At 49.1% G+C, this 27,526-nt stretch overlaps 4 protein-coding genes and 1 pseudogene across 8 annotated transcripts; all 5 read right to left on the bottom strand.

Moving 5' to 3' along the window:
* Positions 1 to 4,361: 4,361 nt before the first annotated feature.
* On the bottom strand, positions 4,362 to 6,743 carry LOC120676316 (L10-interacting MYB domain-containing protein-like). Its single transcript, XM_039957552.1, has 2 exons — positions 5,860 to 6,743; positions 4,362 to 5,783 (listed from the first exon to the last, which is right to left on the bottom strand). Exons 1-2 carry the CDS (start codon positions 6,061 to 6,063, stop codon positions 5,196 to 5,198), a joined length of 792 nt encoding a protein of 263 aa, XP_039813486.1. The 5' UTR covers positions 6,064 to 6,743; the 3' UTR covers positions 4,362 to 5,195.
* Positions 6,744 to 8,756: 2,013 nt separating this feature from the next.
* On the bottom strand, positions 8,757 to 9,661 carry LOC120674335 (pathogenesis-related 5 protein Cup a 3-like). The gene has a single exon (XM_039955507.1). It carries the CDS (start codon positions 9,598 to 9,600, stop codon positions 8,935 to 8,937), a length of 666 nt encoding a protein of 221 aa, XP_039811441.1. The 5' UTR covers positions 9,601 to 9,661; the 3' UTR covers positions 8,757 to 8,934.
* Positions 9,662 to 10,704: 1,043 nt separating this feature from the next.
* On the bottom strand, positions 10,705 to 11,799 carry LOC120674334 (annotated as a pseudogene).
* A 158-nt stretch (positions 11,800 to 11,957) lies between these two features.
* LOC120674333 (F-box protein At5g46170-like) lies at positions 11,958 to 14,347 on the bottom strand. Of its 4 annotated transcripts, XM_039955504.1 has the most exons (3): positions 13,846 to 14,347; positions 13,467 to 13,544; positions 11,958 to 13,351 (listed from the first exon to the last, which is right to left on the bottom strand). In XM_039955504.1, exon 3 carries the CDS (start codon positions 13,291 to 13,293, stop codon positions 12,220 to 12,222), a length of 1,074 nt encoding a protein of 357 aa, XP_039811438.1. In that variant the 5' UTR covers positions 13,294 to 13,351; positions 13,467 to 13,544; positions 13,846 to 14,347; the 3' UTR covers positions 11,958 to 12,219. The 4 variants fall into 4 exon arrangements, with proteins under 4 accessions (XP_039811438.1, XP_039811440.1, XP_039811437.1 ...); XM_039955506.1 differs by lacking the exon at positions 13,467 to 13,544; XM_039955503.1 differs by having other exon boundaries at positions 11,958 to 13,544; positions 13,846 to 14,343.
* A 7,549-nt stretch (positions 14,348 to 21,896) lies between these two features.
* Positions 21,897 to 23,595, bottom strand: LOC120672200 (NDR1/HIN1-like protein 13). Of its 2 annotated transcripts, XM_039952509.1 has the most exons (2): positions 23,395 to 23,595; positions 21,897 to 22,978 (listed from the first exon to the last, which is right to left on the bottom strand). In XM_039952509.1, the coding sequence occupies exon 2, from the start codon at positions 22,943 to 22,945 to the stop codon at positions 22,058 to 22,060; it is 888 nt and encodes a 295-aa protein (XP_039808443.1). In that variant the 5' UTR covers positions 22,946 to 22,978; positions 23,395 to 23,595; the 3' UTR covers positions 21,897 to 22,057. The 2 variants fall into 2 exon arrangements, with proteins under 2 accessions (XP_039808443.1, XP_039808442.1); XM_039952508.1 differs by lacking the exon at positions 23,395 to 23,595 and having other exon boundaries at positions 21,897 to 22,984.
* Positions 23,596 to 27,526: the final 3,931 nt, after the last annotated feature.

The raw sequence follows: 27,526 nt of genomic DNA, 5'->3' as shown, positions 1-27,526 counted from the left end.
AGGCTAGCTACCTAAAAGTGTATGTGCTCCTTTATAATATTGTTGTTCCAATAAAAAAGAGTCTTTGTAAGTATTAGTCTCCTGGTTAAGCTTCATAGTTTCTAAGTGCTTAGTGCATAAATAGTGATCTATCGAAGGTTGGCTCTGCCACCCGGGATCACAACAGGTCTGGGCTTTATCGTAGGTTGGCTCTGCTACCCGAAAGTCAGTTTCATTTGTTGGTAGGCTCTGTATCTTCGAGAATGTGAAATTGTGTTGTTAAACTCAGGTACATCAAGCAACACGGGTATTAATACTGATAAACAAATAAGAGTGCTCACGGTCAAATCAAAGGAGCCACGGCACCACAGAAATTTTAACCCACTACCAGACTAGAGGACAGACACTGAGTCTGTCGGGCAAACCAAAATTTTGATCAAGGGTCTTGAATCACGTGCTAAAGCGGACAGAAATCAGTGCTACAACCCTCACCACAACCACACACAGAGACACCCACCCCAAACAACAGATGATCCCTTACTGCCCCTTGGTTCATTGCAGAATGTTCAAACGACAGTTGACCTCTTCTCACTGATGTTCTCTTCGATTTTCAGTTCCCTAAGCATTCCCCAATTCCACAAACTCATCTGCGTTCGGGACAAGAGGTCAGGATACAACGCATAGAGAACGAGGTTAACATTCACTTCTGAGGATTCCTTATGGCAGAAACAGTTCCGATGCAGATTAAATAGATCTTTTCTGCTCTTGAGGTAAGTCCTGAACTTGAACCATGGTGTAATAGCATTGTTCTTTTCTGCGATCTCATGCCAATAGTTAAGATTCCCAAGTTGGTCAACTTCGTATCTAATTGGGACATGAAAAATAATTGCACTGGTCAACTGGTCTGAAGTTATAACCGTCATAATCTGATGGTGGAACTTCATGAATACTGCCCAGTTGTTCATTGGAAGAAGGCATGTACAATTGCAGATAACATATCCAACATCTGGTAAGCCACCACACTTTATCATGAATTCAAACCACCATCTCGTGTCTTTTAGAAGCTGCCAAATAGTAAAAGAGCCATGTGCAACATCCAATAAAGCATTTAGAACAGAGGCTGCATTGATGTATTCATAAAAGCACTCTCGCAAACCGTGAAGACCACGGGACATTTTCTCTATGTTGGCGTAGGTACTTCGGACGCCCGGGCACGCACACCCGTCCGAAGGGTGGCGCTTCGGGCGGCGTTTCAGGCGCCAAAATGTCGAGGCTCCGGATCCTCTGAGGTGCAACCACAGCCTCGAGGGGCTACTGTTGGGGGAGTCACCTTCGGCCATCGAGCGAAGGTACGGCGCTCGAAATCCAGAACCTGAAGGCTGGATATATGAGCGTACCCAGAACCGGAGTCCTCGAGCGAAGCCACATCAGCGAAGGTCACTACCCGAAGATCAGGCCTGGGGCGCGATATTCGAAGGTCGTGGCGCAGGCCGAAATAGACGAAGGCTCAGCACCGAAGGTATACGAGCGAAGGTGCGAGACGGAAGGTTTGAAGATGGAGGCGTCGTGGGGAGGATCCGAAGGCCAGATTCGAAGGACGACGATGTGTTAGTGAAGGGCGCGAGGGTCTGCAGCGGGCCCACCTACGACGCTAGCTGTAACCCACTACCGTTGTTACGGTTATAATGTTACTAATATGTCCCTGGAATATTCTGAGAATCTATCAGTTAGGGGGCATTACAGAGAATCTAGGGCAACGGGAAGGTGAACCGTCGGCTATAAATACCCGTGTAAATGTAGTTGATGAGACATTGAATATAAGTGGATAGTTACGCTTGCATCGATTTTCATGTTCTTGTTCTCTGTGCCACTTGCGAAGGAGGCTTCGACCTCCGGTCCTCGGGCTGTTGTGATACTCCTTCACTCCGAATGGTATCCTCCACCAACAGTTACTTTGTACACATAATTTGTACCTGAATTACTGCAAATCAATAAACCAAAAGCTACTTAAGCCATTTACAGCCTATCTAAATGCACTCCATGTTCTAATTCTGCAATGCACATTTTTTTATTTGTACTCTGAATCCACAAATCCCAATCACCAAATATCACTAAACTAATATTCTGAAAGTAGTGTTCCCATAGTTGTTTATATATCCAAACAAAATCAAGTCTGGAAGCTTACAGTTTGTTTTTATGCAATTAGCCACCATTTGTGAAATCCAAATTCCATTAGATGTGGCCTACATAACTTAATGGCAATTCATCACTATGCCACCAAATCGTAAGTATGAAAAATCGGCCTACACTTGCAAAGCTGAAGCTAAAAAAATAAATCAAGCTGGAAATTTTAATTTGAAACAAGGCACAAAATCACTGGATTGAAAGAGAGATATACTTGGGCTGAGATTGTGGGGGCTTGAGCTTGTCCAGAGCTGGCGGCAAGCGGCCTCCTCGGCGATATCGCATCGGACTCCCACCCCAGATCCGCCCCGCCCCAGCTCCACTCCAAGCCGCACCCTGGCGGATCCTCCAGCCCCGGCCATCACTAGAGCTCTCGTACTCCCCTCACTCCAATGTCCCTAATGCAAGCTGCGGGTCGGATCAGACCTGGCGAGGCACAAAAAAGATCAAAAGAGTTTCACGACTCACTGATAGAAGCTGCGTCCGGTGTCGGAGAAGTTGGAGAAGGCGGAGGAGGAGGAGGAGGAGAAGGCAAAGAGGCCCGGGATGGGGGAGGCGGATTTGACGCCAGTAGTGGAGGCATCAGAGAAGAGGATCTAGGAGCAGTGGGAGTCGTAGTAGGCGCGCTCCTGCGGGTCGGAGAAGATGGATTGCGCGTGCTGGATCTCTTGGAAGGCAATACTACTAGAAAATACGGTTTCAATAATGCTCATACGTAATCCTTTGTATAGACGTTGCGGAATAGTCCCGTTAATATTCCCAATGTACTTGAAGCAATATGATGCGAAGCTATTCCTCCCAGAACGAAAGGATCAAAACCTTCTGCACCCCACGCAGGATTTACAGCTTGTATTTTTCTAGTTAAATTTTCATATGGTCTTATGTGTTTGACACGTTTATTGCTTCATTTAAAAGTTATGAGCTATGTTCAGCTAATTGTTTCATATGTAATGTTGAAAAGGTTGATATGAACTGGTTATGTGAGGTTATTATATATGTAATTTATTTTCAGTTTCATATGAATGATTAGCGTTGGAGATTGAATCGGTATAGTAATTTGTGTCGTCAAACTGTTGGTCGATGCAAATGTGCATCAAACGGTCCGTCGTTATTTCTGTGTCGTCGGTATATCTCCAGTGAGCGTCAAACGGTCGGTCGGTATGGCTCTGTCGGTCGGTATAACTCTATACTGATGCCATTTAGGGCCTGTTTGGCAGGGCTCCGGCTCCTCCAAAAACGGCTCCAGCTCCTCTGGTGGAGCTGGAGCCATTTTGTAAAACGTTTGACAAAACAGCTCCACCCTGTTTCTTATGAATGGATTGGAGTGGTCAAATGTCCAATATGTCCTTAGCTTCTTGAGCTACTGAATTTTATTGTATGCACGAGTTTAAATTTGAAGTCATGTGAAAATAAAATAAATAAATAGAAATATTGATTAGGTAATAATCATTGTCTTCTCATATTAGTAGAGTAATTTTAAAGGAGTCAATCCTCACATAAAGCATATAACCATGGATGCATGCTCAGGATGATCTAGAAAGAAAGATTTCCCATGCTAGGTCGTCACGAAATCTATCCATGGACCGATCGTCCGATTCTGGGGTTGAGGTATCTCCTGCATGAAGATATCTTCTATATCTTGCTGGTATAGTGGGCACATAATCAGGATCCCGATCACATCTAGCAAAATCTATATCTTGTGTACTGTTCTCACGAATGAAGTTATGGAGGCATGCAACAACAATCATCTTTTGCTTATCCAATGGGAAACTCGGCATCTTGAGAAGTATTCTCCACTTCATTTTCCACACACCAAAAGCGCGCTCGACCGCATTGCGTATACTTGAATGCAAATGGTTAAAGTGCTCATGCTCACCACTTGGAGCAGGACCCCTCCTCCAATCTGGAACATGATACCTTGTACCCTTGAATGGTGCCAAGTATCCAGGCCTATTTGGATATCTAACATCAACAACATAATATTTTCCTATAATCAGGTGCAAATTTATATGAGGTATATGTAAAATATTTCCATGTAAATACTTGTGAGCCAAACCAAGGATATGGAAAGATACCTGCAGGGGGGTGCGGGAACGTGTCATGATCATGCCTTAGTTCATGAAACAACACATTAGTGTTATGCATAGATCCAGGTTGCCCAATTGATGCATTTGTGAATCGCAAGTCAAAATCAACAATAGCATGAACATTTTGTGTCGCTTTGCCACTTCGGCGAATGTATCTAACAAGATCTTGTCGAGGTGGTGTTGCCAAAATGTCAGTACCATCAAGTGCTCCAATGCAATCTTTAAAATGTGGCATCATTCTATGATCATTAGTAATCCTTCGGTGTGTAGTACGGAAATTAGGATCAATTGGCCTTATATACTCCTCACACATACCCACCACACAAAACAAGATCTCCTCAAATTTTCTACTAATGGTTTCCCCAGAATGGTTGAAAACACCATGTATTGCACCAAAGGACATACCATGCCCACATACAATAAGAAACATGGCAAGTGATTCTATGGAATTGATATGCAAAGATGACTGCAGCCCGTAGTTACTCACAAGCAAATCATGCAGCTGGTAAAATAATTGTGCTTCCATCCTGAACAATTTATAACTCTGCCCATCGTTAAGTCTTTCCAAAGTCCAACTGAAACCACTTTGTTGTGGAGTTATAGCAGCTTTCTTGTCATGATATGCCAGGAAATATTTAGAAACAACAAGAGCAGTAGCAAATAGATTATTCTGGGCAGCCCTCATCAATGCCATAGTTTTCATAGTCCAGTCACCATCAGAACCACTATCACTCTTTTGAGAAGAGGAGTCAGATCTGTGCATGACATAAACAACACTCATTAAAAAGGTATCATTACAACAACCTGACAGTAAATGTTCATGAAACCACCCATTAAAATTGTACCTTATGAATCAACACAGAAACAATAGATAAATAAAAAATGGTAATTGGAAGGATACACTGGTATGTTACAAGCATCCCACCAAATCTAATGGGATGGTTTCTACTTAGGCACATCATTTCTTGTCATCCACTCATGCTTCCTTGGCAACCATTCAAATCTCTCCTCATGAGTGTCCAAAGTCATAAACATCTCCCTTTCGGCCCTTTTGGTAAAAGCAATATATGCTATGAAATGTTCATTTGTCGATGGGACAACACCACATTCCTTCACCAAAGCCATGACATCCTTTATGGAGCAACCAGAATTGTCCTCCTTTCTTGCAGTTGACTCACAAGAAGCAGTTGTTCTCTCATTCATCTCCACAATCTTGCCCATCTGTTCATGAAACCAATGACTAGTACCTGTCTTCGGTTTATTTCCTTTGTTGTTATCAGTCCGCCTACCTCTCTTCCCTCTCCCACTTGTAGGTGTCACCTCCTCTGGCTCACTATCATTCTCTTCATTGACGGCTTCATCTTTGTCATCAACGGGAATGGGAGATTGTGGCGGGCTGTCTTGGGAAGGTGGTACACCACTAGAGGCACACCAATGGTCATCACCGGTGTTACGAATGTCTTCAAACAAAATTTCCAATTGTTCCTCATTTTGGATGCCTCTGCTTTTGAATCTGGTACAACCCTTTATTTTCTAGAAACCAACAAATAATTTTTAGTCACATAACAAAGAATGGCAATGAAGAAACATCTAATTTTCAGTCACATACCTTTGTTGTTTCCTTCCACCAAGCCTCTGTCATGACAATATCTTTCCTGTTTTCACTCCATCCTAAACCAATCTCCTTAGTGAGTTGCTTCCAAATACTATAATCAGTTTTCAGCCTATCCCATTTATTCTTCAACTGTTTTCTAGTATATAGAAGCCCAGTCCTATCTTTGAACCTTCTTATCATATTCAAGTACCCAGTCATATTCAAGTGAATGGTGTCACGATTTCCTTTTTGCACTTCGTCCGCAAAAAGATCACACACTATTCTAGTGTTCTCATCACACCAATCTGCTTCTCTGTTGCCAACAACATCAATACCATAAGTTCAAAACATCAAGCAGACACACAATCCATTTGAACTACTGTACTGCCCATTCAATTTATTAAAATCTAAGCATACTAATGCATCATTCCATGTTCACATTCAAATGCATCATACGGCATTCCAATATTATCTAGGAAATTGGTAGCAAGGGAAGTGTGCTTACATCGGATCAGTAAGGTCGACGTCGATGCGTGCAGGGGCAGCACGAACCGGCGCCCGCGGCCTAGGTGCGCTGCCACCGCACCCCCTCATCGGCGAGCAGGGGCTCCTTCAACTGCCGATGGTTCTTCCCTCAGTGCTTCTCTTGCCATTGCATGGTTCCCGGTGGATGTCGAAGCCGGCGCCGTCGTTGCAGTAAGCACACTAGCGAGCTACTCTGGCCCAAGCGTTGCGGCTGCGCTGTTCCACCAATCTGGGAAGGCACCCGCCATGGCCGCCATGCCCAGCCTGCCGGTGCCCACACCGGAGGCCGGGACGCCGACCCCTGCAGTTGGGATGGCAGTCGGGCCGGCCATCGGGGAGCTCGGCCACGGCGCATCGACGCCCCTCCCCCTCGGAGCCTGCACCCCGTGCGCCGGCGCGCCTTGGCCGCCCATCGAAGCTCCTCCCGGCCGCAGGCTCCCATCCGGCCTATATGGGGATCCTCCATCGCCCCCAATCCCTGGATCGGCCTCCGCCGGATTGGATTCGTCGATTTCGCCGCCCGGAGTGCCCTCCCTACGCGCCGCCGCCGCTAGTCGCCGGAGCGGATTCATGCTCCGCCCCTCGCATGAGGAGTCTGTAGGGAGAGAGGGCGAGTCTTTTTTTTTTCTTTCCGTGCGCTGGGTGGGAGGGGTATTGTGGGACTGAGGGGGCAGAGCAGGTTGGAGCCACGTTTCGTGGCTCCGCCTCCCGTATGGAAGCCCAAACTGGCTCCACGTCTGGCTTTTGATTTGGAGCCGCAGCAAAAATGTCGTTTGGGAGGGCTTCACCTGGAGCCGCTCGCGGAGCGCCGAAGAAGCCCTCCCAAACATGCTCTTACTGCAATCAATATGAGGGGTCGGTATAACGATATACCGACCGATGGTGCGTCGGAATAGAGGCTTATACCGACTCCAACGTCGTCGCTATAGATGGGCTGTGGTATAGTGCCTGCAGCCTGCAGTTTGCCAATGATGCATTACACTTACACATGGTCATGAGGAAGTTTTGAAAATTTTGATCAGCTTTCTACAGTTACAGTGCATAACAAGGTCTGATGTTTTGACAAAAGTTGTATGGCTGCTGTTTGACTCTTTCATTAATCCAACCTTCTGGTTTCATTGTCCATGGTAGAAAAGTTCAGAATGAACTCTATGATTCCCTTGGAACAGTGTCTGAGCCATTGACCAAGGATGCTGATGGTATCATGATAGGATCGCAGGAATGCACAGTCACAGGACCTTCAGCATTCAGCAACTGAACTTCAAACACCAGTGGCTCCTTGGCATGGGATAGCAGACTCCGCCGTGGTCCGAACTGTAATAACATGCAAGGCAAGTAGAAGAGTTTTCATATAAACAAACTATGTAAACCGCCAAGTGCTTGAAAATATACATTTGTGAGATGCAATGTACTACTGTTCCTTCATGAGAGGAGAACTTATCCTATTTCGCGTATAGGATTCATCTAGGCAATACTGTCTACCTCTTCTGGTACGGGCTTCAAGGTCTCACTGATGTAGCCAACTTCAGGAGGAATTAAAAGCCCTGCTCTTGCCTGCATATGAGTCCACCCTTGTCTGCGCCGCCGTGAAGGACGCGTCGGTGTCACGTCGCCGGTGCCAACAGCACGGCGCTCGCGTACAACCTGTCCTTCACTGTTGCCCTGCGCAACCGCAACTGGGCCATGCGCGCTGAGCACGCCGCACCGCTCGACGCCGAGCTCTTGTTCGCGGGGCGGCGCTTGGAAGGAGCCCGGCTGGCGGGCGTCGGCAGGAGCGTCGACCCGAAACACATGGAAGAGTTCCCCATGCTGGCCGCATCGCCGTTGCGGGGACTAGAGGTGGGCGGCGACACGGCGGCGGAGTTCGCGAGGGAGAGCGTTGCCGGCGTGGTCGAGTTGGAGCTAAGGCTCACCGGGGCGTTCAAGTACCGGTCGGTGCACGCAGGCGGGAGCAAGAGGCTGGACGTGACGTGTCCGCTTAAGTTGCAAGTTGCCGGTGGCGCTAGCGCCGGCCACGCCGGGGCCGCGCGCCGCCCTTCATGTCCACGGCGTTGGACAAAGCCATCATCACGTGCTATTAGACATATATAGCTTCGCGAAAGGGCCTCTAGCTGAATTTGTTAGATATATATCTCCGGTAGCACTTCTTAAATCTCATGTGTTCAATTCTTGGTGGGATCAGATTTTAAACTAAGGTTAAAAAATCCAACTGAGGTTAAAAAAATCCCCTCGCTAATAAGAAAAGCTAGGGTTCAGAGGCTTTTCTCGGTCGGGAAGTCGAAGTTGTTTCCTTTTAATGAAAAACAATGAGTATATATATCAGGTACTAGGAAATATATGGTTTTCCTTTGATGAACATTATAATTAATATATACAACAGTATGAGGAAAATCAAAATGATATGTATACAAGGTAGTTTTTGCAATTTTCCCCTTTATTCATATACAAGCGTTCATAAATATGTAAATGATGGCCAATATAATACTAGTAAGTAATTAAGGTGGCCTTATTCGTGGGTCATATATATATAGTTGTACTAAAGTGATGACATGGATTGATCTCTCCTCACGGGCATAGCACGATGTCGTAATTGGCGCCCTGCGGGCAGTTGAAGGTGCTGGTCTGGTCGTCCTTGGCGTAGCTGTAGGCGTCCGGGCACAGCCCCTTGAAGAACCTGGAGTAGTCGGTCGGCGGGCACTTGTCCGTGTACGGGCCCTGGCAGCAGTAGGTGTCGCCGCCGAACTTCTCGCACGCGCTGGCGCATCCCCCCGGCACCTTCAGCTCGGCGGGGCAGCGCGCGTTGACGTCGGCGGCGCAGCTGGGGCCCCTGCCGCCGCACTGGAAGGACATGGGCACGTTGAAGCCGTCGACGAGGGAGACGTCGATGTAGTCCGGGTTGCCCAGCGTGTACTCGGCCAGCGTCGCGGGGGGCCTCCCGGACACGGCGCACTCCAGCGCGCCGCCGCAGTCGCCCGTCTCGCACGAGCCGCGGCCGGCGCCGTCGAAGGCGCAGCCCGTGCGCGCCCACATCCGCGCGCTCGACGTGCCCGCCGGCACCTCCACGGTCCACGTCCGCCCCGGGTCCAGGCGCGCGCCGCCGCCCGGGAGCGCCGCCGGCCACAGCGTGTCCCTGCAGCGGTTGATGACGTTGAAGGTGATCGCATCCGCGGAGGCCGCGGCGAGGGCGACGGCGGCGAGGAGGAGAACGGAGGACCTCGCCGGAGACGCCATTGCTGAGTGTGCTTGATTCCCTAGCCGTGCACTGTCAGTCTGTTTTCGGCTGTGAGCAGGTATGGAGGAGATCAAGGGTATTTATAGGTGCATGGCGCAGGTTGGTATCGTGCCATGGTGCGGTTGCGTGTGGAAAATTCGTAACAAAATTTCCACAAGATGATGCGTTCGTGTTTGGCATGGGGCGGATGAGTTGTACCAAAACGTTCGGTCAGGATCAACACAGGTGTGTATCCTAAACCATACGCGTATCTCGACGACGCACAGCGAGGTGTGTAGAAATGTATGCGCAGTTCTTTCCAGTCTAGGCTCCAGCGGCGCGGGAGAGACCATGTCAAGGCCGGCCGGCGAGCACGGCCACATCAACGTGTCAAGGCGGCATAGTACGGCACGGATGGGCTTCGCCCATGAGGACTTTCGGAGACGACGCACGTAGGCGACCCGAACATGTATGGTTCGAGTTTGTCCAGGTGACCAGGTCCATGAACCGTTCGTACTCCTACAGGGTACGCGGGGCCGCGTGCCGCGTGTCGCCGGCGGCGCCGCGAGACCCGGCGGGATCGAGGTGCGCGGCCGCGGAAGGTAGCCACGTACGCCGTCAAGCTTGCCGGACACCGGCTCTGCTTTCTTCTCGCAGCCGGAGAATTCCTACGGGCACCTGCTGATTTCCATGCATTTGTCGATTCATTCAACGGTCAAGGAAGGGAAGCTAGCGAGTCTGCAAGTCTGCAACTGCAAGAGAAGGCCGGCGCGAACGTGCATGTAGTGTCAGGGAGACGAAGAGACCCCGGGCTTTAAGGCTGCCCATCTGGGCCAAGACCAATTTGCTCGCATAACTGCGGCCCAAAAAAAACTTGGCCCAACAAGATCACATGTGCAACCGAGCTCATTTTGTCCGTACACACTAAGATCCATTTTTTATTCTTCTTTAACTTTTCACCTTCACCTCAGGTCCTCAACAAAGCTATCCGTGGCCATGTGTAGGTTACATGTCCCAAATACGATGGGAACAAGTCTTGACGCACTCACTACATAAGGTCCGAAGAAAGTTTTTCTTTTTCTGAAGGAACATTTCTTTCGTCATCACTGGAACCATCAAATAAATTTGGGTTAATTGGATCTATGCCATTATAATTATTCGAGTTCACTGATCCGCTATTACAATTTATCATATTAGAACCGTGCCATTACAATTTTATAACTCCCCGAAACATGCCACTATGTACCCCTTCACTGTGTTTCTAAAATATTTTGGACCAAATTGCCCTCAGTCTTCTTCTTTCTCTAATCGCCTTCTCTCCATCTCTCTCCATGCGTTCGGATCCATGGGGAATCCAATCCAACGACAGCAGCAATAAGGCAGCTAGGAGCCTAGGATCGGGAGGAGACGAAGATGCGGGTCTGCTAGAGGAAGGTCTGTCCTTGCACCGCACGTAGTCCCTGCCACGGCGTTGCAGTACTCCGGGTACCCCCTCCCCCTGCTGCGCAGCCACATCTCGGCAGCGTAGTCCCGGTGCGCGTAGTAGGCCACGACGCTGTCCACCCTCGCGCAGCCGCCCTCGGCGAGGTCCACGGCGATAGGCAGGCGCTCGTAGTGCGCACGGGAGACGCCCTCCAGCTCGTCCAGGAGACGCCCTCCAGCTCGTCCAGGCGAGCCAGGCCCCGGGCCGTCACGGCGTAGAGCTCCCCGGCCACGCGGTCCTCCTCGCCGAGGAGGTTCAGGAGGAAGGGCACGCGGTAGGGCCCGCACACCAGCGGCAGCCGCCACGCCGTCACGGCGGCGCCCGCGAAGGAGGCGTCCCCGCTCAAAGCCAGCTCCTGCAGCAGCGGGTGGTTGGAGAAGTCGCGCTTCAGCGCGCCGTACGTGAACACCAGCGTACGTTTCGGCGGCGGCTCGTCGCTCATCGCCGCCTGCGGAACCGCCGGGTCGAGCCTCCTGCCAAACTCGCACGCGCCCCGCACCTCCGCCTCTAGCCACGCCCTGCCGCGCCGAGCTATCAGGCTTTGTTCGCGCGCCGCCGTCGCCAGGATCCTCGACGCGACCGGCGGCGGGTCTGCCAACGAAGAGACAGAGGGAGGAAGGAGGGAGGGGATGAGAGGAAGAAGAGGATAAGGGGTATTTTGGTTACGTAGTGGCATGTTTCGGAGAGTTTTAGAATTGTAATGACACGATTTCAATATGACGAATTGTAATGACATATCAGTGAACTTGAATAATTGTAATGGCAGGGATCTAATTAACCCAACAAATTTTGGGTCGTGACATATGGAGTCACGGAGTGAAGAGTGGGCCTGGGCCGTGATGGACAAGAGAGAAAACCGGCCCACGATCACGGCTAGGCTGCCTACGCCGAGCCTCCGATAATCCTCTTTCGGCGCCTTCAATTAGGGAACGGGAAACACACATACATCATGCTAATCACGTGTTTTCAGTAGGCACGGACGGTGTGCTGCCACCGCGCACAACGAAACATCTCGATTCTCCATGGAGGGCAGCCTACCAATATTCATACGCTAAGATGATACTAGTGCTACTGTACAAAGATCAGAGACAGCCTACCAATCACAAGTCACAAGCACCCCGCAGAAAGCAACATGTCATTGAAGCCCTCGGGATCTCTAGAACCCGTTCATCTCCAGGAGATACGTGCGCCTCTTCATCAGTTCCATCACAGCAAACCTCAGAGGTCCATCGAACGCGCCTGACACAAAAGCTTCAGCTTCCTTCCGATCGCCATGGCCGCCGCCGCCGCCGCTCCCATCGCCGGCGGGCTTGATGACGAGCAAGGTGGCGCCCTGCAGCGCCGAGCCGCCAGGGAGCTCCAGGCACGGCGCGTATCTCAGCTTGATGTTGCACGCGGGGACCTGCGTTCTGTTGGAGCACGCCGAGGCCGCCAGCTGGTGCTCCCTGAAATCCCTCAGCTGCTCCGCCCCCATGCGCAGCGCGCCCTGCCCATCGGCGTCCGCCAGGACCAGGCTTCTCAGCGTCGGATGCTCACCGACGATCGACCGGAGGAGGTAGTGCCTCGTCGAAGCGGCGATCAGGCAGCTGATGGTCCACACCACACGGAGCTTCAGCCCGCCGTTCGTGTAGAAGGATTCGGGCATGGTTCCACTGTCATCCGGACACGGCTCGTGCTCACCGCCGGCGGCCTCGCGGCTGACCAGGGTGCCGCCCAGGATCACGCAATTCTGAAGCGTGCGGCCATACTCCGCCCGCCACTTCAGCAGAACCCCCTCCTCGACGCCGACGTCCCCCGAGGGCAGCTCCACGCGAAGGTTGCGAACATGGGAGAAGCTCCGCAGCACCTGCGCAGGCGAGGGCTGGGAGAGCTGGGGGAACAGTGGCCGCCCGGCGCCGTTTGGGTTGCCGCCCATGTCATGGAAGAGCTTGGTGATCGCGAACAGCATCAGCTTGAACAAATGCGAGAGGATGTTCTGGGGCTTGGGAGACGACAGGTTCAGAGCAGCTTCGGAGTCTCCATCCACAGCCACGACGCGGTCGATCTTGACGCATACATCATGCACAAGGGGAACAAGGCCACTGAACCGCTTGGACACGGCGGAGCAGCGGCCGAGCGAACGCCCGTCCTCGAGCTTGTTCAGGATCAGCAGCACAAGGGAATCCGGCAGGCAGTCGAACTGGTCAAAATCCAGGACCGGGTCAGCGTGGATTCGAGCCTTGGTATGCATTGCCCGATTCAAAATTCAGACCCTGCTTGCTTCTTCAACCGACTGAAGAACTCTGAAACTGCTAAGAAAGAGCTGAATCTTTCTTCTATTTTCGAAACTGGTTTGAAGTTCTGAACTAGCTAAATCTTCAGGTCTTTTTTTTAGGGTCAACGGAAGGGGAGAGCATCCCCCACCTGAATTTTCATTTCATCATGGCCCCTAACGGCCCGCGCAGTAAACAAATCTTCAGGTCTTCGAATTCAACCTGTTTTCTGAAACAAAAGAATCACCACTACAGTAAACAACTAGTAACTCTACAGGGGAGGAGGGCAAGCTTAACTGCATAGAGTAACATGCATCACACAAATTTGATGCATAACACGAAACGAACTGAACTAAGCAAAGCATCATCATACCAGAAGCTGAAAAACTATCATTAAAATCGCCAGGCAGTATACTACTACTTCTAAACAGTAAACAATGCATAGAAACGACCACAAGCCATCAAACTGCAGAGAGAATTAACTATGACTCGGCATATAAGTCAAACTAATCCAAGAAGACAGGGAGTACCTCAAAGTTCACCCCGAGCGCCGCTACGGACACCTCGAGAGTCCGAAGTAATGCCCTGTTCCAAGAACCCGATCCTTTGGCCGGGGCCCAGCCGGATCCAGCCCCGCAGAGCCGGTAACCGCAGGCACGCCGGAGACCACCCTGACAACGGCCAAGAAACCGGCGCCTTCGGGCTCTGAAATCGTCTGAAAGCTCAGCTTCAACGCCCAGCAATCTGAGATGACGCCGCGATTCCGGAGACCGGGCGACGAATTCGCGCGAGAGGAGGGGGGAGGACCGGAGGAACGGAGCTGCGGGGAAAAAAATTCGCTCTTGGGCTCCCGGGACCACGGTTTCTCTTTGGTTTAGTGCGAGGAGAAGCGCGCCGGCCGCTCGCCGCTGCTTTAATACCGGCGGAGCAGTGGTAGGATTCCCGGTGGAGGTAAACGCGGGCCCCGCCACGGCGAGGTGATTCGTTGGTGCTCCTCCGCGACGGCGTGGCGGCCCCGTGACGACGTTTACGGGGATAGGGGAAAGTTGGGAAGAACGGAACCCGGTGCTGTGACCGCGCGCGGCAGATGGCCAATTTTCCTATTGTTTTGTGCACCCAATCCTTTTTTGTTCATTTTAAATTAAAACCTTCTGGAGTCCCTGTACGACAATTCACAAAAAATACAGTCCTACGAAAATCGTCATGATGTAAAGCTACGGAAATCGTTTTATCCTTCTTTACAACTTTTTCAATATATATTTACCCTACAATTTTCAGGCAATTTCCTTTGCCTTTTTCTGGTCTTACTCGCATTAATCGTGTTTTTAATTAACCTCTTTCCGCTCCCACCATTTTTTTGGTAGCTATATTTCAGGAACTCAAATATTCATAAATGATAGCTATATTCAGCCTTTTCGGCTGAAATTGATTGACTGGACTGGGCTGATTCTGATTAGGAGGCCAGCTCCAGCCAATTAATTTCAGCCGAACAGACTGATTTACTATTGGCATGAGCTATCATAATAAATAACACTAGTAATGAGAAGTTCTCAGTTAAAATATTAGAGGACCAATAAAAAAATCTGTGTTGAATTTATTATATGATAAGCAATATTATTTTTCTTGGTCATTATATCAAGGTAAAATGTAGCTATCAAAACAAAATGGATGGAGTAATACAAATACACTGTTGCGAGATTAATTGAGGATAAGTTGGTCATTTCGTCTTCCTTCTTAGTTAAAACATGTATGGTGAGTTGGACTATTTAGACTTGAAAACACGAGGACTCTGACGTTAACAGCGAATGGTCGTGAGTTAAAGTACTCCTGCTCCCATCACCGCGGTTGAGACCTGGACAAAATTGCAGCAATAACCATGAGTCAAAGCGCCAAGAATGGCCACAGCCACCAAGCAATCGACAAGAGCTCATAGAAGTCACGGTAGGCTGTAGTATTATGTGGTAAAGGACCATGTTTCTAATCCTTTCTTCACAATCCAATTTAACTTTTAATATTTTTAATTTAAAATTGTATAAAATTAGATTCGGTTTTTTAGAATCCGGCTCTTATATTATATAGGCTAAAAATTAAGATTCTTTACCACCTCTAGCTCCTGTACGTGACGACGCATGATGTTTCGCTAAAGGATACATAATCCTTTTTGCCATGCCGTGCCACAGGATTGGTATCCGTAGAATCCGTAGCCATGCTTTAATTTGCTCCGATCGACACCTAGAGTAGATACAATTCGGCACACAAGTGAAAGAGGACGTTACCTTTGTTTCCTGGCCGGTTGCGACTTTGGAGTGCTTCAAAGTTCAAATCACCACTGCGATTGGAGGAGGGTAAAAGAACACGATCAGTACTGTAGGAAAACTAACTGCTCCGACGTTAACAGCCAATGACCGTGACTTTAAAAATCCTAGCTCCCATCACCACGGATGAGACCTGCTGGAAAAAAATCGCCGCAACAACCTCGAGTCAGAGCGCCAGGAATGGCCGGAGCAGCGAGAAGATCAACGGGATTCCTCAAAAAAATCCACGGTAGGTTGTCTCTTTCCTGTACGTGACCACGCATGATGTTGCTGCTGGCTGCAGCTCTAGAGAATACTCCAATCCCCTGCCGTGCTATCTGATTGGGCGTCGCGGTCACGTAGCTTTGCTCCAGGCGCCTGGCAGAGTCGAGGTCGGCAGATGCCCGTGACGAGGATCCACGGGAAAACGCCGGGGGCAAGTGAGCCACCACTCGGCGCGGTGCCGCCTAGGCTAGCTCCTTCCGCGTCCAAGGGCCGTCGCGTCACCGGCGCTAGAACTAGAAGCCGACGGCAGCAAAGCCGGAGACGCACGGCGTTTCCTCCGCCCCGGGATTGGCAGGGCGCGGCGGGCTGGAGTCGCCCCATCCCTTCCCGTCCAGACAGCGCCAACCGCCGAAGCCGTGCCGCGGCGCCGCAACTCTGGTGGCTTCCCCGCGTCCCCACGTAGCGTGCGGTCCTGACGACCCTTGCCGGCGGGGCCTGGCCGCAGCAGCCTGCAGTGACACTTGCACACACGAAACCAGCGGAGCGACAAGCACGTTCGTGCTCGAGCGAAGCTGCAAAGCTAGGCAATCATAGAGACCCGTAAGGATCCAGGCGGGCAGTCCCATCGGCGTACCATCTGGCTGTAGCTCGGGTTAGAGTCATCGGCGCAACGATCTCGTTATCATCCACATGGCGCGGTCCCGGCGGCGCATCCGACCGTCGTCCAGAACTCCAGATCAGAGTCGTTATCATCCTAGGCTCCACGGCTTTGCGCCCAGCCTCCGGCCGCCGATCTCACCGATGCAAAATTCAAAATTCCAAAACTATCGCATCGAATGAGATTTTTATATACATGAAGTATTAAATCTAGACGAAATTAAAAACTAATTGCATAGTTTGCTTGTAAATTACGAGACGAATCTAATGAGCATAATTAGGCTATGATTAGATACTAAATTGCTATAATAACGACTACAATACACATGTGTTAATGACGCATTAATTAGTCTTAATAAATTCGTCTCGAAGTTTACAGATGAGTTCTGTAATTAATTTTATGATTAGTCTATGTTTAATACTTCAAATATGAAAAAAATGCTCTTTCAAAAAATTTACGCTCACAACTAAACCTGGGCTGATCATTAGCTCGTTGGTGCTGGCCGCCGCGAGCGAACACGCCGGAAAAGGATCGATCCTGAATTCCTGACCCGCCGGCCAGGCACGGTGGCCCGGCAGTGATCGCCCCCGGCGCTAACGCACGCGGCACGCAGCAGCAGCTGCTGCATGAAGCAGTTCACCTGATAATGGTTTGGGTTGAAATGGATTTAATGAATTGCTTTTGATATGGATTGTGTTTGAGTAAATTCAAATGGGTTATATTATCTAATCAAGTGGGATGGAGTGAGTTCTATATAAATATGGTATGGAGTGGATTAGGGTAGGGTGAAATGGATTCTTTATGCAAAACAGACCTGTAAGAGCCGGATCTTAAAAATAAAACATTGCGATCACATTACAAAATTTTATTGAAATTGATTAAAATTTGTTGGAAATGACTCAGTATGACTAGAAGCTACTCTGTGCAAATCAGCGTGTCCCGAATTACACGTGGGTCCCACGTCAAGAGCCGGACTCTAAAAATAAAACTTCACGTTCACACTATAAAATTTTATCGAAATTGAATGAAATTTGTTGAAGATTGCTCGGTATGACTAGCAGCTACTCTGTGCAAAGCAGCGTGGCTAGAATTACACATAAGTCCCACGTCAAGAGCCAGACTCTAGAAATAAAACCTCGCGTTCACACTATAAAATTTTATCGAAATTGACTGAAATTTGTTTGAGATGACTCAGTATGACTAGGAGCTACTCTGTGCAAAGTAGCGTGGCCTGAATTACACGTGGATCTCACGTCAAGAGCCGGACCTTAAAAATAAAACATTGCGTTCACACTTTAAAATTTTATCAAAATTAACTGAAATTTGTTGGAGATGGCTCGGTATGACTAGAAGCTACTCTGTGTAAAGCAGCGTGGCTAGAATTACATGTGGTTCCCATGTCAAGAGCCGGACCCTAGAAATAAAACCTCGCGTTCACACTATAAAATTTTATCGAAATTGACTGAAATTTGTTGGAGATAACTCGGAATAACTGACAGCTACTCTGTGTAAAACGGTGTGGCAAAATCTACACTATAATTTGTTTTTTTTGAAAATGAGTTCTTATTGGGTTGTAATCATAGTTTGGCTAATAGTTTATTACATCATAAGCTGAAATATTTGGGTTGGATTGGTTTATGGTGGTGGTAGTGGTTTGAAGTGGTGTGGGTAATATTAATTTTCATAATGAGAATGGATTGGTGTGGGTATAGTTTGGTTTCCAACCCATTTGCAAGGTGAAGAAGCACCCACGGCAGATTTGAGCAGAAGAAAAAAAAACGTGCAGACCCACCCCGCGTCATCCTTGCAGGCGACTCGCAGCCCCCGCCCACCACCTTCCGCAAGCCGCCGACGGCGGCGGCCGGCTGCCGTGCCGAAGCCGGCTCGGTTGGCGCCATCCCTCCTCCTACCCCTCCTTATTCTACGTCCTCGCGAACCTGGGCTCTCCCTGCGCCGCCGCGGGTCGCCGGCCGTCTGGGGCTGGATCCAGTGCCCCTTTCGCCGGATCGGGGCTCGCACGGTCTGGGTCTATGCTCCCTTAGGTGGATTTGCCTGGGGTCCGGCCCTCCTCCCACTTGGACTCCACAGGTGGCCGGGATTCCTCTTGCTGGGGCTCGCCGCCGCCGGTGGCCGGGCCTCCTTGCTGGGGCTCCCCTTGTGGGGTGCTGGTGCTGCGCCGCTCCATGCGCTCGGGTGGGCGGTCGCTCTGCTGGTCGCTGCCTCCCTGGCCGACACTTGGGTGGCCACAACCCTGTCGCCGCACCGCGCTCTGGTGGGCACGTGGTAGGGGGCCTCTGGCTGCGTGCTCCTGAGTGCTTTGCCTCCGGCAGCTCGGGTGGCCGTAGCCCGTGGCCGCTCCACCGCCGGGTCGTCGCCTCACACGCGCCATCCAGTCTGCTGCTCTTTTCTGGTGGCCAGCTGGCGGGCTCTACTTCATTGTGGTGGCGTTTCTTCGGTCCTCGGCTCTGGGGAGGGACTGAGGTGTAGGCGAAAGCCTTGGGTCTTCTCGTGGACCTATGACGACGACGCCTGCGGGCGCCGTTCACTTTCTTGAAGGCGTCATCTTTCCCACCTCTTCCCTCCTCACCGACGTGCTTTCCAGGCTAAAGCCTTGACCTTTATGGTCGGACAACGACGGCGCCTGTGGCGTCGCTCCCTCCTTGGAGGCGTCGCTTTGGAAGCTCTTCTGGTGGTGGTCGTATGCTCTCTTCGGAGAGTTTCTTTTCTTGCACCCGCCTTCGCTCGTCTACAATGTCTAGGTTGCATTGGCCGTCGTCTTGGCTGATGCTTTGCCGCCTTGTTCACTGGTGGATACTTTGCGGCCGTCTACTTTGGCGGATGCTTTGCCGCCGTCTGTTTTGGAGGATGTTTTGCCGCCGTTGTCGTCTTGGTGATTGTTTTGGCGGATGCTTTGCCGTCTTGGTGGGTCGGGTGGATGCTTTGCTATCTTTGTTGTGTTGCCGATCCTTGCACCTTTAGCTTTGTAATATCCTTTTGCAGGTTTCAGTTGCGGTCGTGTCTAGGTTCGCGGGGTTACCCTTGTCTTCCCCGTTTTTCTTGCTGGTGGCGGCTCTGTTTTTAACTTAATAGCCTCTGTCTATTAAGATTGGAAAAAGTCTACCTAACCCCCTCACCTTTGGAGGGTTGTCTACTTCACCCCCTCAACTTCAAAACCGGTTATTTAACCCCCTCAACTTTGCAAAACCAGACAAATAACCCCCCCAAGCGGTTTTGGACGGTGGTTTGCTACAGTAATGCAGTTTTATCTTTTTCTTTTATTATTTATTTTCGCTGAATCTTTGAAAAATCATAGTAAATCGTAGAAAAATCGAAAAATGGAAAATCCAATTTTGTTGGACTCCACATGATTAGATCTACATAATGAACATATAATATGGTATTCTTTAGTATAAAATTTTTATCATAGATTTAGATCTATACTTTTCTATAATTAAATAAAATAATTCATATATGCAGCTTCTATGGTCCAATTGTAGTGAAATTTTTACGGTTGGTAAACTGTTGTATGTTTGAACTATAGTAAAAATTTCATACTCATTTGATAACGTATAACTTAGTTATAGATTTATTTCAGTTTATGCTTGTTAAATCTATGCTTTATCTATAACTAAGTTATACATGATCCAATGAGTATGAAATTTTTACTGTAGTTCAAGCATACAATAATTTGCTAACCGTAAAAATTTCACTACAATTGAACCATAGAAGCTACAGATATGAATTATTTCATTTAATTATAAAAAAGCATAGATCTAAATCTATGATAAAAATTTTATACTAAAGAATACCATATTATATGTTCATTATGTAGATCTAATCATGTGGAGTCCAACAAAATTGGATTTTCCATTTTTCGATTTTTCTACGATTTACTATGATTTTTCAAAGATTCAGCGAAAATAAATAATAAAAGAAAAATATAAAACCGGATTACTGTAGCAAACCAACGTCCAAAACCGCTTGGGGGTTATTTGTCCGGTTTTGCAAAGTTGAGGGGGTTAAATAACCGGTTTTGAAGTTGAGGTGGTGAAGTAGACAACCCTTCAAAGGAGAGAGGGTTAGGTAGACTTTTTTCTATTAAAATTTGTATTGGTCGTATTGCTTTTCTATTAATAAAATACATACTCAGGCATGTTCCGAAAAAAAAGCACCCACGGCGGCGGCGCTGCTGCATCCCCTCTCTGGCTCGCCGCTGCTGCGGCACCGGCGGCGGCCCGGCCCCATTCGGAACGAAGCCGCAGGGGGCACGGCCGGCTGGTGATCCGAGGCCAGGCGCGCCAGGACTGATCGGATGGCGCCGTCTCGCCCGCCTACAGCGAATATAATCAGGACGTCTCGCTCGTCTCGCGCCACACGCTGACAAGGTGACGCGCCGCGAACAGCCAAGCTGGTACGTACGGGAGCTCGCTTATCCGAACTGATCTCCGCTGACCGTGTTGGGATAATGATGCACGGTGTATGGAGCAGAGTGTGGAACTACCCTACCCGGAGTGCTCCATCAGTTTCTGACGACGGGACCGGACCGGTGGCAGCCGGCTGGCTTTCATGATTCCGGGGCGCTGTTGCCACTGCTCGCTATAGTTAGGTCTCGCCTTTTTCTTCCTTTTTATCGTTGCTGGGCCGTTGAGTCTTGTTAAATCTTTTCTCGCTGATGGCCATCTCTCGTGTCATTGTGATTCGGCCCAGCATCTGTTTCGAGTTCATGGAGGCGCACCACTGCCGTCACGGAGTTCAGCGTACTAGTTCTCTTCCAAAAAGGAAAAAGAAAATACTAGCAGAGATCGCAATACTCCACAATCAGCCGGCCACGACGTGGGCGACACTATCATCAATTGCCCGGATATTAGAGGAATTGACTTACCAGCAGGCTACACCATTTCCTTGTTTCAGGTCTGTCTAATCGCGCCAGGCTCAGCTCTGAACTCCCGATAGTACGTTTGATATGCCTCTGCAGTCTACACTGAATATGCTGTTGTCGATCATGCACTTGGGGTCAAGTGCAGGAGCGGACAATGTTCAAGTTTGTCAGCGACAACGTCACTGTGAATCCGTGATGTTACATCAGAGTAACGCGTTCCCTTCATCCCTTGAGAGAGCACTCCATTTCCGTGGTACTGGATACTGATCACGGAATGTTCAGTTTTTTTCATGGGGCTTGTGTGAGCGCAATCATGGTTCCAAGTGTGTGTGTGTGTGTGTGTGTGTGTGTGTGTGTGTGTGTGTGTGTGTGTGTGTGTTTGATAAGATAATGTTTGTGACTGTAAGGTGCAGTTCGTAGGAGTACATACAAGAAACATGTTCATGTGATACCCTGTTAGAAAAATGCATTGTTCAGTTACTAGTAACACGTCTTGGACAGAGGAGCAAATCAAAACAGCTCAAACAGTCAATTTCTCAGAATGCACGATATTGATATTATGATCCGTATTACTCGAGCAAACCAACTTTACAAACGAGGACCAAAATGTATCCCGGTACAGGCCAGAAATGCTCTTCTAATGCAGAGATGGCAAAGCCACTTGTTACTTGCTCTGTTTGCTCAGTTCAGTTCCTCCAGGACAGGAAGCGCACCTTGACGTCGCACGAGCTGGACACCACCTTGGCGTCGGCGGCGAGCCTGTCGACCGCCACGGTGCAGCGCGCCCGCCCCGGCACGGCCCACGTCCTGACCCCGCCGAGCTGCAGCCGCACGGGCACCTCGACGTCCACGTCGAACGGCACCGACCGGAGCAGCTCCGCCGCGGCCATCTGCCCGCGCACGCCCTGCAAGAACCGTATCCCGGACCCCTTGGCCTTCGCCACGAACACCGTCACGTTACGCGGCCCCTGGTAGAATGCCGGCCACGCGCCGTCGGCCAGGGGCACGCCGTCGTACGACACGGAGACTCGGCTCCTGCCGCCCTCGTAGTGCACGCCGATCTTGCCGTTGGGGTTGTCGGCGCGCACGGTCGCGTCGAACCCCGGCGAGAACGCGGCCGGCGCCGCGGAGGCGTTGCCCACGCCGGCGAGGCCGGACACGGCGAGCGCCCGGACGGTGTACGACGGCCGCCTGGGCCTGAAGACCAGGTACACGACGCCGGCGGCCGCGGCGAGGAGGACGGCGAGCGCGACGGTCGCGGCGAGCAGGCAGGTGCAGACGCGGACGCAGGAGCAGCGGCTGCGGCGCTTGGCGCGGCGGGTGTAGTGCTCGAAGAGGCGCGCGTTCTCGGGCGGCGGGACGCGGAAGACCTTGTCCTTGGGCACCTGCACCACGTACGTGCCGGTCTGTGCCGGCGGCGGCTGCTGCGGGACGGGCTTCTCGAAGTGGAAGCTGTAGAGCGGGCTGGAGGAGGGGTCGGAGGACGGCGCGGACACGGACTGGTTCATCTCGCCGGAGAAGTCGGAGCTGGACGCCAACGGGTGGACGCGGCCGTGCCCATTCCCGTGCATCATGGGCTGCTCCTCGAGGCGCTCGTGCGAATCAATCTGCATCAACGCACGCGCATGAATCCTCGGTGCGAATCGGATTTTTGAAAACAAAATTGAAGCATGCCGTGTTTTTTGAGAGAATTCTGAGAGGATGCCTTGCTTTGGCGGCTTCAAAACAGAATCAGTGCCCCAAACAAACAAGGAATTCTGAGCGATTTAGCTCACACTCTCATTTCACATCGGAAGAGAACCGCCAGCAGCAAGGGAACAAAACTGACACAACCCTCGATCCGCCATAAAAAAAGAAAGAAAGAAAAATCTAGCATTTCGATCACTAGCAAAGCACGTAGGACAACATTGACCCAGCTCTCGCTCTGGACAAAATCTGGCGCGAGAATACCCGCTCTCGTCACGCGCAAACGAACGCATCGGCAAATCAATCGATCGAGAGGTCGAGAGCGATCGGGACGCACCTTGCCTGGCCGCTAGCGATCGTCGTCGGCGATGCTTTCTTCTCGAGTTGTCCGGTATCTTGTGGGGCGGACTCAGCGCTCGTGACGCGGCCGGCGTCGTCAACCCGAGAAGCCGCGGCGGACGTGCGAAGAGGTAGGGGCGTGGAGCTGGGATAGCTGGAGCTGAGCTGAGCACGGGGAGGGGAGACGGCAGACGGGAGAGGCGAGCACCGAGCAGCAAGGCCCCCTGGCGCTAGCGGAGGGGCTTTTATACGGTGGCGGGGCGCGGGCGCGGGGGCCCAGGCGACGCCATCGGGTGGCGACGAGTTGAAACCGTGTGTCGCGGCGCGCTGGGGGCGGTGCGGCGGGCGCACGCAAGCAAACCGTGGGGCACGGCAGAGCGCGTTCGCATCTCACGAGCGTCGCGTCGAGCTGCCCCCCATGTAATGCCACGAGCATTAAATTTGTTGGTATGACAAAATTTTTTATGAAGAGATGATGGAGAATGTTATGGAATGTGAAATAAGTGTTATCATCATAATACTCCTCCAGCTCGATTACCTAGTTTATAATCTTCGTAACTGTATCATACTTCCACTGACCTTATCCGCTTCACCGTAACACGGTTCCAGCAAGCCGGACGGACGGTAACTGAACGGATGCTTTGATACGGTGAAGGTTGGTCCAAGGTACAGTAGGTCAGTAGCAACGTTGTTGCAAGCTGTAGCCTGCTCGTTTTTTGACGTGAGGAGACTCCATTTCCATTACATGAACGGAAATTCCAAAGTTTACAGAGACAAGGTAACAAAGAGCTGAAGAGGTTTAAAGAAGAAGAGTTGGGGGAAAATCTAGAGTGGAGACAACCTAGAAGAAGCTGCCAGGTTCTGATCCGGGGCTCCCAGATCACAGCAAAATACGTCTAGAACACAGACTTAAGATGCAACATAGACCCAGACAAGAGTGCATAAATCCAAAGTAGAGCAGAACATGAGCAGCAAACGCATCCAGATTCCTTCAACCAGATTTCTCATCATCCGATGTCTCATCTGAGTTCGGAGGGAGAAACCTTGCTCTTGCCGGTGCCATCGGTTGGGTCGCCATCATCTTGCTAGCGCAGGCCAGTAGAGCTTGTACTCCTTTCAGGATCTTGCCTTGTGTCTCTGAATTGTATAAACCTGCCCAATATGTTAGGAAGGAACAAACATGTATTATGACAACAAGAGGGTTTGCGATTATTTTCTTGTCAAAACAAGCTTTGTTTCTACATTTCCAGATAGCCTAGCAAACTGCAGCACAAGCACAAGTGTATATTGCAGTTCCCCCTGGAAGATTCTGTGTGATCCAGGAGAAATATTGTTGAAGGTTCCTAGGAATAGTAGTAGTTCCTATGCATGTGCCAATGATTCCCCAAGTAGTTTTGGCCACCGGGCATTGAAAGAACAGATGGTCTATAGATTCATTCTCAAAGCAGAAATGACATGTGGGACTTCCAACCCAATGTCTTTTAAGTAGATTGCCCTTGGTAAGAATAGCATTATTCTCAACTAACCACATAAAAATCTTTATCTTATATGGAATTTTGGCTTTCCAAACATGTTTAAACCGATTCCCTGAATTATCTTTATTCAAGAAGTCATACACAGATTTTGTAGAGAAGCAGTTATTTTTATTCCATCTCCACCGAGGAATGTCTTCATTGTTTTGAAAGTTATGCATGTAAATCTCATTAACCACACCTAACCATTGATAAAAAAGAATAGGTGTCAGCCACCGTTTAAAGTTAAGCTGCCCCTGTTTTGTGAGGAAATGATACACTGAAATATTTTTGTCACAGCAGAGATCAAATAGAGTGGGGGCCACAGCATAGAGGGGTTTATCATTTAACCAACAATCAGTCCAGAGGGAGGTTGTTCTCCCATTTCTGACTAACATAGCTCTCCCTTTTAAGTAAATATGTTTAATCTTTAGAAGATCACTCCAAACTGGTGAATCATCCAGCTTATGTTTTACAGATCCCACTGTATCTCCCTGCAAGTATTTCTTTTTAACAATGGTCTGCCAGAGTCCAGATCCAACTTCCAGTTTCCACCACCACTTGCACAAAAGACTAATGTTCATCTTCTGGATATCTTTGATTCCCAAGCCACCATGATTTTTACTCTTATTAATAACATCCCACCTGATGAGATGGTATTTCCTTTTTTGACATCCCCCTTGCCAAAAGAAGGATCTCCTTTGTTTATCTAACTTGTCAGTGGTGGTCTTTGGGAGTAAGTACATGGACATATGGTAAATGAAGAAATTGGACAAACTGGATTGAATCACGGTGGTTCTCCCAGCTATTGAAAGAGATTTGCCTTTCCACACAGCCAATTTCTTTTCATTCTTTTTTTTCTAAAGGAACCCAGTCTTTGACATGTAACCTACTTGGGCTAACAGGTACCCCAAGATATTTAATAGGGAATGAGCCAGTATGACAATTAAACAAATCAGCATAGGCCAACTCAGCATCAGTATCACCATTCAGCATGATTACTTCACTTTTGGTGAAATTTATCTTTAACCCTGACATGAGTTCATAAATATATAGCAGCAACTTCATGTTTCTAGCTTTGTCCATATCTTCTTTCAGACAGATAATGATGCCATATGCATATTGCAAGATGACAACACCTTGAGGGACCAGATGGTCAGCTAGCCCAGTGAGCATTCCATTATGTTGAGCATGTCTGACCAATCTAGCCAAGTAGTCAGCAATGAAATTGAAAAAAATAGGTGACAGTGGGTCACTTGTCTCACTCTCTTATGGCTGACAAAGTATGGTCCTGTTTGATTGTTCACCTTAACACTTACTGTGCCACCAGAAACTACCTTTTTGATCCAGTTACACCAGGTATCAGAGAAGCCCCTCATTTTGAGATAGTCTAACAAGAAATCCCAGCTCACTTTGTCATATGCTTTCTCAAAATCAAGCTTGAGTATTATTCCAACTTCTTTTCTTCTTTTGGTCTCATGTAAAATCTCATGTAGAGCCATTACACCATTCATGATATCTCTCCCCTTCATGAAAGTTGTTTGATTAATCAAAATCAATTTATCTGTCAAAGGTTCAAGTCTCAAGGTCAACACTTTGGTAATCCATTTGTATAAACAATTTAATAAGCAGATGTGCCTGTATTGTTGTATTTTCTCAGCATCTGCAACTTTTGGTAAGAGAGTGATGATACCATAGTTCAGCCTACTTATGTCCAGACTCCCATTATGAAAATCCTCAAAGAGTTGCAGAATGTCTTCCTTGATTATTTCCCAACAGTGTTGGTAAAACTCTATAGGAATTTTGTCAGGACCTGCTCCTTATTTGTTTCCATTTGAAAAAGAGCATACTTAATCTCTGATTCAGAAAAAGGTCTAGTAAGTTCATCATTCTCTAGGGAGTTAACTTTCTCATGAGTATTCCAAAGATTATCATTTAAAGGAAGAGCATTCCCAGGAGCAGGTCCAAAAAGAGATTTATAGAACTCAGTAGCATGTTTAATGAGATTAGAATCATCTTCAATGGTTTTGTCCCCATCAAGCAGAGAAATAATAGTATTTTTCCTTAATCTGCCATTGGCAACTCGATGAAAGAACTCAGTGTTATTATCACCCTTATGAAGCCAAGTTGATCTTGATCTTCGAAACCAATAAAATTCTTCTTCCCCCAAGATCTCTAAAAGAAGCTTCTGTAACTCCATTTTCCTTTGTAGTTGCCCAAGATCTAGGTCTTGGAATTCTTCCAGTAACTCTAGATCCAAAAGTTCTTCTTGTAACTTTATTTTGGTTTTTCTCTGTTCTCCTTGTCTACTGAAACCCCAGCCTTTAAAGAATTACTTGAATCTTTTCAACTTTAATTGAATTCTATCAAAGGCTGTGTCCCCATGAAAAGACTTACTCTAGATTTTGTTAACCAGTGAGAGGAAATCAGGATCTTTTAACCACATCAGTTCAAACTTGAAAGAAAGATTCCTCATAGTTTGTTGCTGGGTAGATTGTAAGATGAGAGGGTTGTGGTCAGATATTTCTCTAGGCAGCTTGTACACCATAACTCTGGGGAAGACATCCTCCCAACTCTGACTAACCAGAGTTCTATCTAGTTTTTCTAGAGTGGGTGATG

Source organism: Panicum virgatum, chromosome 5N (genome assembly GCF_016808335.1).
Source record: "Panicum virgatum strain AP13 chromosome 5N, P.virgatum_v5, whole genome shotgun sequence".
NCBI lineage: Eukaryota > Viridiplantae > Streptophyta > Magnoliopsida > Poales > Poaceae > Panicum > Panicum virgatum.
This window is presented reverse-complemented; position numbering and strand designations above follow the sequence as displayed.